Source organism: Papaver somniferum, chromosome 1 (assembly GCF_003573695.1).
Source record: "Papaver somniferum cultivar HN1 chromosome 1, ASM357369v1, whole genome shotgun sequence".
NCBI classification, from domain to species: Eukaryota; Viridiplantae; Streptophyta; class Magnoliopsida; order Ranunculales; family Papaveraceae; genus Papaver; species Papaver somniferum.
In genome coordinates, this window is record NC_039358.1 from 63,347,901 (window position 1) to 63,364,995 (window position 17,095).

The following is a 17,095-nucleotide window of genomic DNA, read 5'->3' on the forward strand; positions in this document are numbered from 1 at the left end:
TGCAAGAGAGGCTTAGCACAGTTGGTATGGTGCGAGAAAATCCAAGAAGCAGGTCAAGGGTTCAAGTCTCACTTCTCACACTTCTTTTTGCTGCGCGAAATTCATACATTTCAAGGCATTTATTCACTTCTTTTACAGCGACTCACATGAAATATAAGTACCACTTCCTTGAACATTTTACTTTATACTAAGAACGAATAAAAAAAAAATTTGATTTGATTTACAAAAAGCGATTCAATCACACGATTACAAAGATTACAAGATTTCAAAGATTATAAAGATTACTAAGATTTCAAGATTACAAAGACTTCAAAATTACAGAGATTTCGAGATTTCAAAATTATTGAAAACTGAGAAATTTCAATTTATATATTTCTCTAGAATATTTCTTTTGCAGAGAATAAAAAGATTTTTGATTTGATTTATAAAACGCGATAGAATCGCAGAATTACAAAAGATTTCACAACTACAAAGATTCCAGAGTTACCATGTATTAGAATTTTTCTTGAATATTTATTTTGATTCAAATGATATGATATTATGAGAATGAAAGAATGAATAAAAGAGATGACAGAAATGAAAAGATGAATGAGAGAATAAAGAAAAGCGAACATTTTGCATAAACAAAGAGATGCGAAAATTTCGCAGAAACGCGAATAAAATTTCGCAGATAGGGGCAAACCTTTATGGCGTACACCCTAGTTCGCGAATAAAATTTCGCAAGAGGAAAATGTAAGACCTAAAGTACGTCATATAAGGGGGTACCTGTTGCATGGCTCAGGGAAAGGTTACACCACCCCCGGAACCTGAGTCATGGAGATTTGGGGTCAATAAAGCCCATCCGGGAGAGGCACCTTGGATTCTCAGCTTAAGCATATGACTTAGGTTGGGCGACTAAGGTAATAAGAACTCTCCCAAGGAGTACAAAATCTGATCAAGGCGCCGAGGTACACGGTTGAGTCAAGAGTGCCAGGGGCGTTTGAAGCGTCCTTGCCATTCTTGACAAGTCTTGGCTTATACTGCACTCGGCCCGAAAAAAACCCCACTTAGGGTGCAGTCTCGTAACCATAAGCCTTATAGGTAAAAGGGATAAGAGGCTGCGAAAACAACTGGTTGTTGTTAAGACTGGATGGGAGGAGCTAACCTTGTATGATAGAAGTACGCCTCCTTGATGGGGCAACCAGGGGGAATATAAGGGCGGCACCCTCCGTTAGGGAGCTGATAAGTGTCTTAAGACGCAAATGTCATGAGGCTTTTTACTCGCAACGGTATTAAGGCTTGTCATATTTGTGCAACAATCCTGAAGAGGCAATAATACAAAAGAAAAAGATAAGACGAGATCAATGGGTTTTTGCATGAAAGTGTGGAGACGTCCTGCGATTTCGTCGCAAGACGGCAATGTCATGGGGCTTTATTTTCGCAATAATATTTATGCCTGTCATATTGTCGCAACAATCCTGAAGAGGCAATAACACAAAAGAAAAAGTTAAGGCAAGATCAATGGGTTTTTGCATGAAAGTGCAAAGACGTCCTGCGATTTTGTCGCAATGACAAGAGGTGGCAAAATAAGACCTTTAACTAGGAAGGCAAAATAAGACCACATAAGAAGATGAGTAAGCAAATAAGCTTGCGAAAATGATTATATGTAAGCAAATAAGCTTGCGAATATGTATATGAAAATGAAACTGAGGCACTGAAAATGCCGCAGACTTGATACTATGATCATACTATTATGAGATACTAATAGTGCAGGAAAGAGGAAAGATGAAACAAAAGTAAGAACTTGTGAGGAACAATAACTACACGAAGAAGAATGCATACACTAAAGAAAAAGGCAGAGAAATGAAGAATGGAAGCAATTTAAAGCTACATCAATTTTAGACGACAAAATGAGCTAAGTAACAAAAACCTTAACCATACATTGCAATAGATAAGCATTCTCATCAAACAAGCATCATACTCGCATCATAAAAGCATTGCATAAGCATTTCATGGCATAAACATTGCATATACATTTCATAACATAATCATCACATAAGCATTATATTCACATAAGTACTTTACAAAACTGTACGGAATAATATTGCAGAATTTCGGAACAATATCGCAGAATTTAGCAAAATTATTCTGAATTATTCAGAGTTTCGCAGAGTAATTCAGAATTTTGCAGAATTATTCAGAATTTGGCAGAATTATTCAGAATTTCATAGAATTGTTCAGAATTTCACAGAGTTATTCAGAATTTCGCAGAGTTGTTCAGAATTTCGCGGAGTTATTCAGAATTTCGCGGAGTTGTTCATAATTTCGCAGGATTATTCAGAATTTCGCATAATGATTCAGAATTTCGCATAATGATTCAAAATTTCGTCAAATGTGTCAGAATTTTGCAGAATGTGATTATTCCGAACGATATAATTATTTCACTCAATTATTTCACACAATTATAAGCAACTTGAAGATATTATACTATCGCATGAGCCCAAAACATGAGACGGAGGAAAGATAAGAATGAAGAAACAATTCGCACATTCAACATTTTCTCAAGGATTCTACCCTCATAGATAAAGAACAGAGGCAACTATGGATTACCAAGAAAACATTTTATGTTCTTTATCTTCTCGGTAAGAATCACCAAAAATGGAGTAATAATTTCGCATGAATAGAGGCAATACTTATTATTCTCATTCAAGGACGGATACTTCTTATATTTCGAGAATTGAATATTTCTTATACTTTATCAAGGATACTTCATGCTTCTTATACTTCTTCAAGAATACTTCATACTTCGCATACTTCAAGAGATGATACTTCTTATTTACTTCGCAACGTTCCAGAACTTCACAAAAGAATAGAGGCAAGTACATACTTTTCAAGTCCGATATTCTTTCGCTCGTTCCTCCAACAACTACAACAAGGTGGATTTTTCTTAAAAATCGCTTTTCAAGCAATATTGAAGAAAAAAGAGGCAAGATGCAGGATCAGAATCTCGCACAGAAGAATATGCTTGCGAAATTATTAACAACACATCGCGAAAACATCGCAGGATGATTTCAGAAACGACATAACAGATGGCATCAACTTAAACATGAGAAAAGTGTGATGATCTTGCGAAAATTAGGAATGTTGCGAATGTTACATTTGTAAGCTTGCGAAAATACCGCAAGCCAGATCCGAAATTAGGGGAAATGTTAGTTGTACATTAGCTGTCATCCGTTATGTAAACACCTATATAAAGAGAAAGGCAAGAGAGCGAAAGGGGAGAGATAATCAGAAAGAGAGACACACTTTAGAGGAGGATACATTGTGTAGAGAGAGAAAGTAGAATTGGTTGTATTATTATTATCTCCTTTTTCTTCCTCCTTCAAGAACCTAGAGCTCCAAATACTCATTAATGGAGTCTCCATGTAATCAAGATGTAATTACAAATAATCATAGTAAAACCTAACCCCGTGGATGTAGATCAAATTGATCGAACCACGTAAACCTTGTGTCTCTTTATAATTTTAGCATTCTTATCATCATTTTTATGTTTGGATCTACAAATTATTATAAGGAGTGTGTTGTAGGATTTCCTGCAACTACAATGCAGATTTAGATCTACACTGTCATTTTCCAATCAGATAAGTTCCTATAGAAAGGGGAATCACACTGGTTGACTCCATGTTCAATTTGCACGAACACAAACAAATGAGATAAAATACCTTGGCTATGCACATGTCTAAGGAGACCATTGTGTTGGACTATGTACATTTTTTTTAAAAAGGAACGAGTGTTTTACACTACACCATAGAATCAAATCTAAGAATCCAACTCTAAAGATATCACTTGATTAAAGATCCACACAGCAGAGGCACAGCTCATCGATACAGTTAGTAATTAAGAACGTTGCAACTAAAATTCGACAGTTTGCCCGGTTCTTCATCCAACCCCCCTTAATCCATGGGACGAAAATCTTTTCACTCCCTCATTTTAACCATATGAACTTTGTCGGTTCAAAGACTCCCCCGACTCTGTGGGATCTCAGTCATTACTAACCAAAACCATTTCTCACCTTCCCTCTCACACAAAACTAGTTTCATTTTTCCTTTTTCCTTTCTCATACAGACAGACTTTAATGGATGAATAACACTGATTTTTCTTTGTTTACCTGATTATTTTTTATTCATTGTCTAGTTTCAGAATAGAAAAAATGGCTACGGGGAAGCTGCGCTCGAGTAAGAGGAACTCATCATCCTCATCTTCTTACATGTCTACAATTACAATGGTTGTTTTTATAGGTTTATGTGGTCTTGGTTTATGGATGTTAACTTCTTCATCTGTTGTTCCTCCTCAATCTGTTCATACTTCCACAAATTCTTTCTCACATTCTGATAATCATCATGTTGTGAATTCAAGAAAAGATCGTAAAGTGCCTTCTTTTGATGATACTCCTGGGGATCTACCTGATGATGCTGTGAAAGAAGATAATAGTAATAGCAATCAAGAGGATATTACTAGTAATAAATCTGATGATGATTCATTTATGGATAAGACTCATGATGAATTAAAGTTGTCTAATCAAGACGAGGATTCTAAATCTAGTAATGAAGATAATAATGAACAAGAGAATAATAAAGATGGATCTAGTTCAGATGTTAATGAAGATAATTCTTCATCGAAGGAATCAGCTGAAGAAGAACAACAGCAGCAGAAGCAGGAGGAGAATCAAGAGAGTAATTCAGCAGGGGATAATGATAATAATGGGAATGGTAATGAGAATCAAGAAATTTCTACAGAAACAAATACAGATACTGAATCAAAAGATGAAGATCAAAACAATCAAGAGGTGCAACAATCTCATGAAGAACAGATCCAACAAGATCCAGAAGTAGTTACTACCAAAGAAAACACAGAACAGAGTACTCAACAGCAAGATCCAGAATTAGAATCTAAGGATAATTCAAATCAGGCTCTACAACAAGATTCAGATATGGATAATTCTCAACAGACACAGCAGAGTGATTCATCATCAGGTGGTGGGGATGACAATCAAACTCAATCATCTGAAGAAGATAACAATCAGCAAACTCAAGAAGAGGGTAGTACTACTGGCAGTGATGACAATCAACAGAATTCACAGCCAGAGATCCAAGAAGTTACAAATGATGAAACCCAATCACAAACTCAATCATCAACAGAAGAAGATAATCAACAACAACAAAATTCAGATACTACCACTTCATCGAATGAAGAAACTCAGCAGACTCAAACCAATGAAGAAGAACAATCTCAACAAACAACAGAGAGTGAAAATCAAGAACAGCAACAGAACAGTGAGAGTGAAACTAGTACTGAGTCCAACCAGGAGGAGACAACTCAAAGCACTGAAGATAAACCAGCTGAGTCCAACTCGGGTGACTCATTCCCAACTGGAGCTCATGCTGGGATACCTAAAGAGTCGAAGGAATCAAACCGGGCTTGGTCAACACAGGCAGATCAGTCAGAGAATCAAAAGGAGAGGAGGAAAGATGGATCCACCAGTAATAAAGATGATGGGAGTATATACGGGTATACTTGGGAGTTGTGTAACGTGACGAGCGGTGCAGATTACATCCCTTGCCTAGACAATGAAAAAGCTATCAAGATGCTTCACTACACTGGACACTTTGAGCACCGAGAGAGACATTGCCCTGAAGATGCACCAACTTGTTTGGTTCCAATTCCTAAAGGCTATAAGAAAACCATGGAGTGGCCTACAAGCAGAGACAAGGTAATATAACCAAAGATAACTCAGCCGTTAATTTGCAATCCTAGTAATTGTTTGATATCTAATTTATTTGCTTGTGTATGGGTTGAAATGCAACTGCAGATATGGTATCACAATGTTCCTCACACTAAATTGGCTGAGGTTAAGGGCCACCAGAATTGGGTGAAGGTGACTGGTGAATTCCTCACATTTCCAGGTGGTGGAACCCAGTTCATACATGGTGCATTACACTACATTGATTTCATCCAAAAGGTAACATCATTGACAGCTCTATCTATACCTATCTCTTTGACCAAAATGTACTAGACTTTTGTCGGTTACAATGAGTTTTCGGCACCCAGAATTTTTCTGTATGGCACACCCCATAACACTATAAACTCTTTCAGTAGTAATAACATGGCCAAGATTCCTTATTTTAAAGTGGGTCATGTACATCACAACTCAAAACTCTACAAGTCAACATGTGCACAAGAACTAAAAACCTGCATTGAAGAATCAAATTCTTGCTAAGAAAAGTGAATAGCAACATATAAATGGGGAGGATGTAACTTGGATCTGAATGCAAAAACTTACTCTTGTTTTGACTTTGGCTGCAGTCACTACCAAATATTGCGTGGGGAAAAAGAACTAGGGTGATACTGGATGTTGGTTGTGGAGTTGCCAGTTTTGGAGGTTACCTGTTCGAGAGGGATGTACTTGCAATGTCATTTGCACCTAAAGATGAACATGAAGCTCAAGTTCAGTTTGCTCTTGAAAGAGGAATTCCTGCAATATCGGCTGTTATGGGTTCTCAACGACTTCCGTTCCCAAGCAGAGTCTTTGATCTTGTACATTGTGCTCGCTGTAGGGTACCATGGCACGCAGAAGGTCTTTCTTTGTTCTTTTCTTTTTCAATATACATGGTGTTTTGCATCCATATCATCAATTCTTACTAAAGAATTTGAATTTTGTTGCAGGTGGCCGTCTTCTGTTGGAACTTAACCGTGTTCTACGCCCTGGCGGTTACTTTGTCTGGTCAGCTACTCCTGTTTACCAGAAGTTGCCTGAAGATGTTGAGATCTGGAAGGGTAAAGATAAAACATCCATTTCCTCCTTAGTAATAATCTATGTGATAAACTTTAGATGGCTGAGATAAAAAATTTCATCATCTCATTTTCCAGCAATGTCTAAACTTACTATATCCATGTGCTGGGAGCTCTTCACCATCAAGAAGGACAGACTGAATTCTGTTGGTGCTGCCATTTACCGCAAACCCACCTCAAATGAATGCTATGAGCAAAGAAAACATAATGATCCTCCCATGTGTAAAGGCGATGATGATGCAAACGCAGCTTGGTAAGTTCTGATTTTAAACATACCGATCATCTCAAAGAAAAACCATTTCACAAAAGGGAGAACTGGTTTAAGCTATCTCCTTCAAACTACCCATCTAAATCTGCTATCCATTTTCAGGTATGTACCTCTGCAAGCATGCATACACCGAGTACCGACTGAAGAAGTCGAGAGAGGTGCTAAGTGGCCTGAGGAATGGCCTGCTAGAGTTCACAAGCCTCCATATTGGTTAAACAGCTCTCAGAAGGGAATTTACGGGAAACCAGCTCCTGAGGACTTCGCAACAGATTATGAGCACTGGAAGAGAGTCGTAACCAAATCATATATGACCGGATTGGGCATCAGTTGGTCAAACGTGAGAAACGTTATGGATATGAGAGCTGTTTATGGAGGGTAAAGCAAAGCCTAGTATAAATTTCAGTACCAGTCTAGATAAGAATGAATAATCCACTAAGATTCTGATGAGATGATACTTTTATACAGGTTTGCTGCAGCTCTGAAGGACATCAAAGTGTGGGTTATGAACGTAGTGAACGTTGACTCACCAGATACTCTTCCAATTATCTATGAGCGTGGTCTGTTTGGCATGTACCATGATTGGTGTGAATCCTTCAGCACATATCCCAGAACCTACGATCTCCTCCATGCTGATCACCTGTTTTCGAGGTTGAAGAAAAGGTGAGTTTTCATTTCAACATTGTTATTGCTAATTGTCAGTTCAACTTAACATAGTTTATAACAAAAGTCATGTTTGGACATTGCAGATGCAAACTTGTACCTGTGATTGCAGAGGTAGATCGAATAGTCAGACCAGGTGGTAAATTTATTGTCCGTGATGAATCAAGTGTACTGGGGGAAATTGAAAATATGTTGAAATCTTTGCATTGGGAGATCCATTTAACATTTTCTAAAGATCAAGAAGAAATACTCAGTGCACAAAAAACCGATTGGCGGCCCAACACAAATTCAGCTTCGTCCTGATTAAGATTGTAATTTTCTATTTATTAGAGCTTCCCACAGTTCCTTTGTTATTTTTGGGTTACCTAGGGTTGTTATTTTTGGGTTACCTAGGGTAAGGGCTGAAATTCCAAAGTATTTTTGCAGCATCAGATCATGAGGTATTCAGTAAAGATAGTTTAATTGCTCAAATACAGTGAGATCACATCTGAGACATATATCAGACTGTATGTACAACTTTGGGAACTGTATAAACAAATGAGAAGGTGTTGTATTTTACGAAAGAAAGTTTACTGAATACCAGTGTTCTCTACAATGGAAGCTGTAGTTATCTGATAGAAGAAACCATGTTCCACTCCAAAGATGAACAATCCTTTAGGTCTCCTTGAATGTGTACCTATGAACTTCTGAAAAGTGCAGAACAGATAGTTACGTGCATCTCTACATAAGACAAACTATATCCAAATGTCTTGCTTCAATAAAAAGCCTGAACCAGTCTACCTTACGATAAGAAGCCAACAGTATATTTCTACTTTAGAACAACCAACTAACTGATCCAAAAGAAGAAAAAAACTATTTAAACTTCTTTGGTTTGTCCTGTAAAATGCTGAACTCAGACAAAGATAAAATTAACTCCCCAAAACTCTTTCTCAAAGCTGAGTACTGACAGATTCAAAAGGGGTAAAATGAACATTCATCAAAGTAATATCGTTATAGATTTAATAATGTTAATGAACATTTTGTCTGGTCCCATATTGCGAAATTACATTTGGCCCTTCAAAACAAATTCAACAAAACTTGTAGCTTTCCTGAGATGGTTATGCTAATATTTCATCATCTCTACGTCAAGAAGTTTCTGCAGTTCACCATTATGAAGTGCAGCTCTGGTATCTGAAGAGTTTCAATAAGACTGAGATTAGAAATATCGTGTAAAAAAGAAAAAAGAAAAAGCAGAATCCATAGGACTGGATTATGAAATGTACTCGGAGATAAAACACAAAGGACTATGTGTACTACTACTAACCATCTGAACCACCAATATGCTTGCCGTTGATAAAAACTTGTGGTACCGTGCGCTTACCCACTAGATCGAGAAGAACATTCTGGATTTCTGCTCCATCATCTGTTTTCAGACACCAAATTTAGTGCTGCCGTCAGAAAATAGTAACCTTGGGGATGATTCTTTTATAGTATCAAGATTTAGCTTAACATAGTAGTCTAACATGGCAAATAGTTACCTCGAAGATCAAGCTCCACAACGAAAGGTTTTTCATGTAACTCGCTGAACATGTGCTTAGCACGTATTGAATACCTAACATAAAGATTTTAACAATTAAGTATCTGGTTAGACAAATAAATGAGTAGTGATTTTCAGGCAAAAGAAGTCCATCTTACACCTTTTATATATCCTGCAACATACTAAACCCACTATAAAATTGGGCAAAGAATTACAGACTATATAGGAATTGCACAGCAATACTTTTTTGAAGCACCCCATAATCAAGTAAGGGTGTTTCTACCATAAGGTCTTCCCTAAGTTAAACCGGAACCTTCTTGACAAAGGAAAACACTAGTTCAGTACAGTTAGAGCGTCAATAACTTAATCCTAGTTCCACGCTACACACAAAGTATATTAAGACGTTAAGTAAGGTGCTTGAAGCTTGTAAGTATATGAACTGTAGCTTGATAAGATTTTTAACCATTGAGCTTACAGTCCAAAATTCTATGTCAGTAAAGTACACTTTTCAAGTTAAAGACCTATCTATTAAGGCATTAATAAGGAAAATATTCAAAATGTTACCCTAAGTGCCACAAGTTCACGCCCATTAATGCAGTCTCTTAGACTCCAAATAACTGTCAGTAACGGATCGTTATTATATCAGAATATCATTGGACTAGGAATTCTACCTTCAACGCATGTATCAGATTGCTCATAACTACAGCTAATTGCCATCCAACAGATGTGACTTACAAATGAAAATTGTAAATGTAGAGAGTCTAGAGTCTAGATACCTATATCAATCGTCACACATTAGGTTCCTTACAAAATGTGAAGAAGAGATTAATCCCATATCAAGAATTAGCATAATGCACAATTTTCATCGCTACCTAATTGACCTAAACTGAGGCTTCTTCCTACTCTAAATACATACAAGCAACCGTCTAGTCAAATGTACAGGCGCAAATTCACCCCAGAAATCAGAAAAAATTCATACAATAAGTATTAATAAGACCTAAATAGAGCTAAGCTAAAATCTCCAACTAAATTTCAATTTCACTTAAAAATTAAACGAAATTACAAATGACATGAGATTTAATTCGATAATTTAGATAATACAATCCCAATTTTCCGATCGGGGAGAGTGAAAGACTTACGGGCAATAGGATTTGGAGAAGATGGCGATCCTGTTAGAATAGATAACGTTCTGAACAAAGGCAGAAGGAGAGTTGAAAGCCAGGGTTTGATTTACTTCAGAAGTAAATAAATATATCAGCATCAGAATAAGGAGAAAAGGACCATGATCACGACCTAATCTCTTCGCCGTCGCCATTTTCTTTTGTCTCGGAGAAAAAGAGAAGGCAGTGCCAGTGTGGTTTCGGATTACCGGGTACTGTGGAATTTGTCTGAAAAGTACTGAATGATTAAGTTTTGGAGAATGAAGGTTTAATTTTGTTAACCCACTTGCCGTTCACACCCACTCTACTGATTGGTTAGAGCCTAACGGTGTTAAGCTTTTCTTACAGACTGCCGTTTAAAACCTTTTGAGTGCAACTGTGAATTGGTGGAAGTGGAACTTCTGGCTATCCACATCGCATGAACTTTGACAATGACAAGGGCTTGATGAAATTTTTTGGCAAGGAAACACAGGAATCACATTCCCAGGAAACCAAGGCATGTGTATCATCTTGCAAAAATTCTAGGTGTAGATGTACTGTTATGTCATTTTTTTGTCGAAGCTACAACAACTATTCAGCACATTGATCCTTGTGGAACTGTATATAAGTATTCATCCCAGAATATTGTTCCAGTCTGAAAAGTAGTGCCTGTTACGCCAAAAATGATTACATAGTAATCTCATCAAAATTCCGTTCTGTTTCAGATGTTCAGGGTGGATAATACCACACAAAAGCTGGAGGATAACAAAACCTATTCTACTGCTATTATTAATCATCGAAATTATCCAAAATCTCAATGTTTACTACTTGCAACCACAACTCAAATATGGGATGAACATATAAATACTTTAATGAATTTGAATTTCAATAGAATGAGAACAGAGGGTAGAAGTTTAACAGGCCATAGAAAAAATGTTTACTAACAGAAGCAGTAATTAGTAATTACCATCGGATACAGAGACTCCACACCATCTTTACATCATCTGCATAGAGAGGACACAGGTAGGTGTTATCCTGACATACCTATAAGCATCAATTCTTGGACCAACCAAAAGACTAAAGAAAAACAACCAAGTCAAAATTCTGAAGTTCTTGTTTATTACAAGTGAAAGTCGTAATCATAGAAATAAAACAAGAAAAGAGTAAAAATACAAAAGAAAAGAAGAGAGAAATTCAATCAAGACATCAAAACCGAATGTGAAACTCAAGTTTAATATTCCTACCTGTTTTGCTGGGCAAATCGAAACAGCCAAAATGATAATAATGTTGAGATTGCATCCACGTCAAAGGGATTTTTTCCGAAAGAACCATGACCAGGGGCGATCATCTCTACCTAATTTGGGAAGGAGAACAAAGCAGACCAGATGCATCTGATCCAACAACTGAAAGATCACAAACAGTACAGAGCTGGCCATCCTGGGCAGGCACAAACCGTGAACAACAATATGGGCATGCAACATCTTTCTGTCCACGATAAATCGGAACGTAAGTTGCCCCACAAACCACAAATGGGTTCCTAAAGTCGTAGTTCAGCTGGGTCTCATCCTTTGGATTCCTCTCAGCAGCTTGCAAAACTTGTCGGGCTGTCTTTGCTTGATTCTCCACTGTTGGGTTGGTCTCCAAAAACCGCCTGGCAAAGTTGGCTGCGGTGTTGAAATTCTTTCCCTTGTAGCAAACAGTCATTGCATTCAGCAAAGCAAGTCTGAGATGAGGCGTCTTAAGATTGCAGTGAGTGAAATAAGCAGCTAGCTCCTGCTGGCGTATAGGATTATCTTTAGTTTCCCTCCTCTTAAGCTCCATCTGACACCCCAACACGTATTCCTTGGTTATAATGATCAACTCCTTGACTTCATCAACTTCCCTCCTCGACTCCACAACAATCAAAGGGATGGTGTGCAGGATACCAAGGAAGAGCTTTAGAGCATCCGTAAACTTCCCGTTTGTGGTCAATTTGTAACCAGCTTGAAGCCGTTCTTCTAAATCAGCAAATTTGAACACGAGGGCGGGTGGCCCCCTAACATTAGGACTAGCAGACTGGCTCCACCCTCTTTCTACAGCTAATGCAATAACAGGAGAGGAAGCAAAAGCACGGACATACGTGTGGCTTCCACTGTGCAGATCAATAAACATGGATTTCAAAGGAGCAAAGTTCTTTATACCCAGTTGTCGGTTCAGCAAGCGCATCGCAGTATCAAAATTGCCAGCTGCAGCATGCTCACCAGCAAGAGATGACTTTTGGACCCAGATCTGGCTCACAGGCATACCAGGGGTCGGGCAAACAAATGCAGCAGAGCGAGCATTGCCGGGAGCCTTTGGAGTATCAAGCTCAGGTGGGAGCTCAAGGTCCTCAAGATCCCATCCTCCCTCCTCATCATTACCTTCATTTGTCACCCCATCTTCATCCACTGCTTCAACATCCCCGTTCTGCATATGATGATCAGGATCAACAATATCCAAGTCCGCACCCCAATCACCATCAACTGCATCTTCCTCTTCCTCTTCTACTCTGCCTATATTATCACCCTCGAAAATGCCTTTCATAACCCTCAACAAGGGCCAATCTCCACCACACATGATGGGATTGGGAGGCATCAGAAGTGAGGACATTTTTCCCTCAGGCAAGGAGGGAACATTATCTCCCAATTCTGCTGCTAACCGCTCAGCAACATCTTGCAGCCCATGAACAGAAGCTGTAATGTAAGCAAGGGGGAATTGGCCAGCACTTTCCAAGATTTTTACCCGCTCACGAATATCACCCAGGTAGAGGGCATTATGGAATTGGCCCATCACATCATTCTTGACTTCGGCAATTTTAAGCATTTTAGATAGCTTATCAATATTACCTGTGATGAGATACAGAAAAGATAGCCTTTCAAAGTTCTTTGTCCTTTGATATGCATATTCCACGATGCCAGCATTACCCTGGCGAAGAGCTTCTACTCCCAACTTATACCAGTGGTCTTTCTCATCAATCTCCTTTGCTGAAGCAACTGCTACCTGGATATTACCACTTTCCAATGCCAGGTTAAAGCGAGTTTTTTCATCTTTCACAAAATGAAGTGCAACTTCAGGGAAACCTTTTTGCTGTAGATAGGATATCATTGCCTGTCCACAGAGCTGTGAATTTCTGATCATGTTCATAACCGTGTCGTATCTCTTCTTGAGAAGGGCGAGTTTGAAGACATACTCTGTGGGATCAATAGCAATAGCACGGCTTTTTCCATCTCGATCCAAGCAATGGATGATATTTCCAGTAACCTTTGTCATATAAATTGGGACGTCAAGAGTCCTGATGATTCCACTATCACCGTTAGAAAGGCAATACTTGATATGGTTCAATGTGGTGTAAATAAAAACGCCGTTGTCATCCCACGCACCGCTCTTTACACGGATTGTCTCATGAAGGGTGCACCGATGAACAAGCTTCTTACTTGCTATAATGATAGCATGTTTGCTTAGCAAGGCAACAGTTTCCAAGTCATTTGACCATATTACATACTTAACAAAAGGGGTCTGAAGATCTCCAAGAACTAACCTCTGCTGGAGGTCAAAAATAACCACTCTATCCTCTGATCTGCACAATAAATTCCCAGTTCCTGCATAAAATATCGCATCAGCGGCTAAAGGAAGAGCACTCTTCTTCACGATTTCATTTTTAAGGTTTTTTACCAAAACTTGGTTGTTGCTCTTATCCAGAACCGCAAACCTGTTTCGGGCCACAAATATCGCTGATCCTCCGAGTCCTCTTTTTGCCTCTTGAACAGTATCACCTCTACCCAAGTTGTCTTTGGGGACTATATATAATTCATATGAACCTCCATCCACGTCCGAGCAGATTAATATGGCGTTTTCAGTAGGACTATACGACATAGTTCTCGGCCCCTGATTTAATACATTTGAACCAGGCCTTCTAATGGGAATAACTTGTGCATCTTTCTGAGATGAGAACTCATACAAGCGCAAAAAACGATCTTTGACATAGAATAGAGTATCGCCGCTCACAGAAAAAGCAGGGCGCTCTCTTTCCAACTTAAAGACAATCATACCACTATCATGACCAGCAGCCATAAGATTCATCTCGGGATGCAATGCCAGTATCCAGAACCGATCATGCTCTCTGCGGAATGTCTGAACCCCGGTGCGTTTCGTAACATCCCACACACGGATGCTTTTGTCTTCTGAATTGGACACAATAATGTCCTGCCTAGCGTGGAACATAACACATGACACATTATTCATGTGTCCTCTTAATGTATCCACTTCCCAAGCCTTCGTATCTGAAATGGAAATTGCTAGGTGATGTAAGTGTTCATTTCATTCCAAGAGATTTGTAGATTCAAGAAAAATGAGCATACTGCAGATACAGATAATAACAGCAAGGAAAGAGGTATTCAGAAGAAATACCATTCATTCTCCATAGTTTCACTTGACGATCGTCTGCCCCTGAAACAATAAGAGGCAAGCTCGGATGAAACGAAGCCCAATTGACTCCCCGATCATGACCTTCCAAGACATACTTGACAATGGCATCAACTCCACCAAATAAATCAGTGTTCATCTGACTTAACCTTAAGATGTCATCTGCAGGGGATACTGTCTTTTTCTTTAATGCACCAATATCCCAAACACGAACTGTCTGATCCAAGGAAGCCGAAACAACGAGATCCTCTTTAGGATGGAAGGATGCACACATGACATAGTGGTTATGCCCAGTCAACACTGAAACACAAGTCCGAGACTGCCAATTCCATATTCTGATAGTCTGGTCATCACTTGCACTAACGATCCATGGGTTCTCATTGTGAAATTGAACTGTACGAATGTAATCAAGATGTCCAAGAAGGGTGAATAAACACCGGTGCATTTTGTAATTCCATACTTTGATCTTGTAATCATCCCCTGCAAAAGAACATCTTTTGCCATTAGCAAAAACTGCCTTGAAGATGGCTTCGTCAAACAAATGAGATTCTCATAACATTGTAAACATGTAAATGCAATAACCAATCACTAGATGATTCAAGTGGTTTTCATTGATCCATCATCCATGTGACTATAAGCAGAAAAAGTTGGATAAACAGGAAACAGAAGAAGACTAAATAGCCATCAAAACAGAATATCAGACATTACTTTTATTGATTGGATCTGATAAAGGATATAAAAAGCCTATAAACTTTCAAAACAAATCTGTCTATTTTAATATTTAGAAACTAAGTAACACTACAACCAGCACAGAAATCCATACCTCCCGAGACGAATAATGGCTGAGACTTGTGGAAATGAACTCCTCTGACAGGTCCATCATGTTCATCAAATCTATCAATAAGAGTACCCATCCTGTAATCCCAAAGCTGGATAACACCGCTGTGAAGACTGGCAAGGATCCATGGTCTCTTGCTATGAAAACTCAAACCCTTGACCCGGTTACTCTTTGTTTCAAATTTCGTCAACATCGTTTTCCAATCAAGTCTCAAATCCTAATTGCTAAAAAACTGCATCAAACACATAGAGTAATAGTTTAATTTCAACTCTCACTACCAAATAGCCCTTCCTGCCCCCAACATAAGTAGGTATATGAAGTTTCCAAAATCATAACGAATTTGAATGAATTTATTGGGCATGGATAACTGAAAAAAAAAACAGATGCACAATAGACTCTGCTACAGATATAATAACATATATAAATGCCCGACTACTCGAATTCACAAAACTATATGCTACCGCAGTAGTTCCCTCAATTGAAATTTTTTATCACAGTAGAACATAAAATTATACAGCTCATAACAAATTGACTTGATAACTCAACCAAGAATTAACAAATTGATCAACACAGTTATCTCGGCTACTCAACTCCTACGGACATCAATGCTGTACTCTCCACAATATAACCTAACGGGCACCTCTCTTCTTGGTATTGCCAGTATACTTGGATCACATTTAGACTTGAGGATATTGCCCAACTATGATCAATTCAAATAAAATTCTAACAAAAACCCGATTTAAGAATTCATACAACAGACCTAACTCACAAATAATTTTACAAAACGATATGTTTACAGTACGAATGAAGATCTAGCGAGAGAGAAAGAAATTTACCTTAGATCTGATAAGGAGAATAGTAGATCAAGCGGATACTATCATTGTCTGTATAATCACATCAGAGTGAATAGGTTGGGTGGGAAAATAGTGAAGTGAAAGGGTTTTAAGAAGAATGATAATCAGTTTCTGCAGATCCAGAATCTGGTCTGAAAAAGAGTGTTTGATTGTGGTTTTTAAGAGAGTACAGAGAAAGAGAGAAGTGATTAACGTTAAGGGAGGGCAAATTTTTGCTGATGAGATATGCCTCTCTCTCTCTCCCTCCCTCGTACCGTCTGCACGATAGTGTGTTTTGTGATGGTTGAAAACTATGTTACAGCCATGATGATCCAGATCCAGATTTAGTATCATCTAACGGTCGATATATCTTGTTAAGCGTATTTCACCATCTTCACGTGGACCACGATGAGTCTTGGGCCAAAAACTGAACAATCAACTGGGAGATACGCGAATTAATTAGGGGATATTTTACTGTACCTGTTGACATGGTTTTTCAATGTCAACAGTTCAAATTAGCATCATTTTTTAGGATTTTTCAATGTCTGCAGCTACAATAAAATATCTCTTAAT

General features: G+C 38.3%; 3 protein-coding genes across 4 annotated transcripts; 1 reads left to right on the top strand and 2 right to left on the bottom strand.

Moving 5' to 3' along the window:
* The first annotated feature begins 3,806 nt into the window (after positions 1 to 3,806).
* On the top strand, positions 3,807 to 8,351 carry LOC113289249 (probable methyltransferase PMT27). The gene is made up of 8 exons (XM_026538459.1): positions 3,807 to 5,749; positions 5,849 to 5,998; positions 6,343 to 6,613; positions 6,703 to 6,813; positions 6,907 to 7,081; positions 7,199 to 7,471; positions 7,562 to 7,756; positions 7,843 to 8,351. Exons 1-8 carry the CDS (start codon positions 4,190 to 4,192, stop codon positions 8,057 to 8,059), a joined length of 2,952 nt encoding a protein of 983 aa, XP_026394244.1. The 5' UTR covers positions 3,807 to 4,189; the 3' UTR covers positions 8,060 to 8,351.
* A 348-nt stretch (positions 8,352 to 8,699) lies between these two features.
* LOC113289271 (monothiol glutaredoxin-S6-like) lies at positions 8,700 to 10,954 on the bottom strand. Its single transcript, XM_026538485.1, has 4 exons — positions 10,412 to 10,954; positions 9,274 to 9,347; positions 9,060 to 9,158; positions 8,700 to 8,926 (listed from the first exon to the last, which is right to left on the bottom strand). The coding sequence occupies exons 1-4, from the start codon at positions 10,585 to 10,587 to the stop codon at positions 8,859 to 8,861; spliced, it is 417 nt and encodes a 138-aa protein (XP_026394270.1). The 5' UTR covers positions 10,588 to 10,954; the 3' UTR covers positions 8,700 to 8,858.
* Positions 10,955 to 11,246: 292 nt separating this feature from the next.
* On the bottom strand, positions 11,247 to 16,799 carry LOC113289260 (coatomer subunit alpha-2-like). 2 transcript variants are annotated; one of them, XR_003330941.1, is made up of 5 exons: positions 16,526 to 16,799; positions 15,675 to 15,921; positions 14,837 to 15,331; positions 11,656 to 14,709; positions 11,247 to 11,415 (listed from the first exon to the last, which is right to left on the bottom strand). XR_003330941.1 is itself a non-coding variant. In XM_026538472.1 (4 exons), the coding sequence occupies exons 2-4, from the start codon at positions 15,880 to 15,882 to the stop codon at positions 11,762 to 11,764; spliced, it is 3,651 nt and encodes a 1,216-aa protein (XP_026394257.1). In that variant the 5' UTR covers positions 15,883 to 15,921; positions 16,526 to 16,799; the 3' UTR covers positions 11,490 to 11,761. The 2 variants fall into 2 exon arrangements, 1 of the variants encoding a protein (XP_026394257.1); XM_026538472.1 differs by lacking the exon at positions 11,247 to 11,415 and having other exon boundaries at positions 11,490 to 14,709.
* Between the last annotated feature and the right edge of the window lie 296 nt (positions 16,800 to 17,095).

Bases quoted from the DNA above. Each gene is read 5' to 3' on its own strand.
- LOC113289260 (XM_026538472.1), bottom strand. From the start codon at position 15,882: ATGTTGACGAAATTTGAAACAAAGAGTAACCGGGTCAAGGGTTTGAGT. The intron at 15,332-15,674 runs GTATGGATTTCT...GTTCTTTTGCAG, and splicing joins GCCATTATTCGTCTCGGGAG to GGGATGATTACAAGATCAAA. The intron at 14,710-14,836 runs GTATTTCTTCTG...TTTCCATTTCAG, and splicing joins GAAACTATGGAGAATGAATG to ATACGAAGGCTTGGGAAGTG.
- LOC113289249 (XM_026538459.1), top strand. From the start codon at position 4,190: ATGGCTACGGGGAAGCTGCGCTCGAGTAAGAGGAACTCATCATCCTCA. The intron at 5,999-6,342 runs GTAACATCATTG...CTTTGGCTGCAG, and splicing joins ACATTGATTTCATCCAAAAG to TCACTACCAAATATTGCGTG. The intron at 7,082-7,198 runs GTAAGTTCTGAT...ATCCATTTTCAG, and splicing joins GATGATGCAAACGCAGCTTG to GTATGTACCTCTGCAAGCAT.
- LOC113289271 (XM_026538485.1), bottom strand. From the start codon at position 10,587: ATGGCGACGGCGAAGAGATTAGGTCGTGATCATGGTCCTTTTCTCCTT. The intron at 9,348-10,411 runs GTAAGTCTTTCA...TCTTTATGTTAG, and splicing joins TTCTCCAAATCCTATTGCCC to GTATTCAATACGTGCTAAGC. The intron at 8,927-9,059 runs GTTAGTAGTAGT...GAAACTCTTCAG, and splicing joins GCATATTGGTGGTTCAGATG to ATACCAGAGCTGCACTTCAT.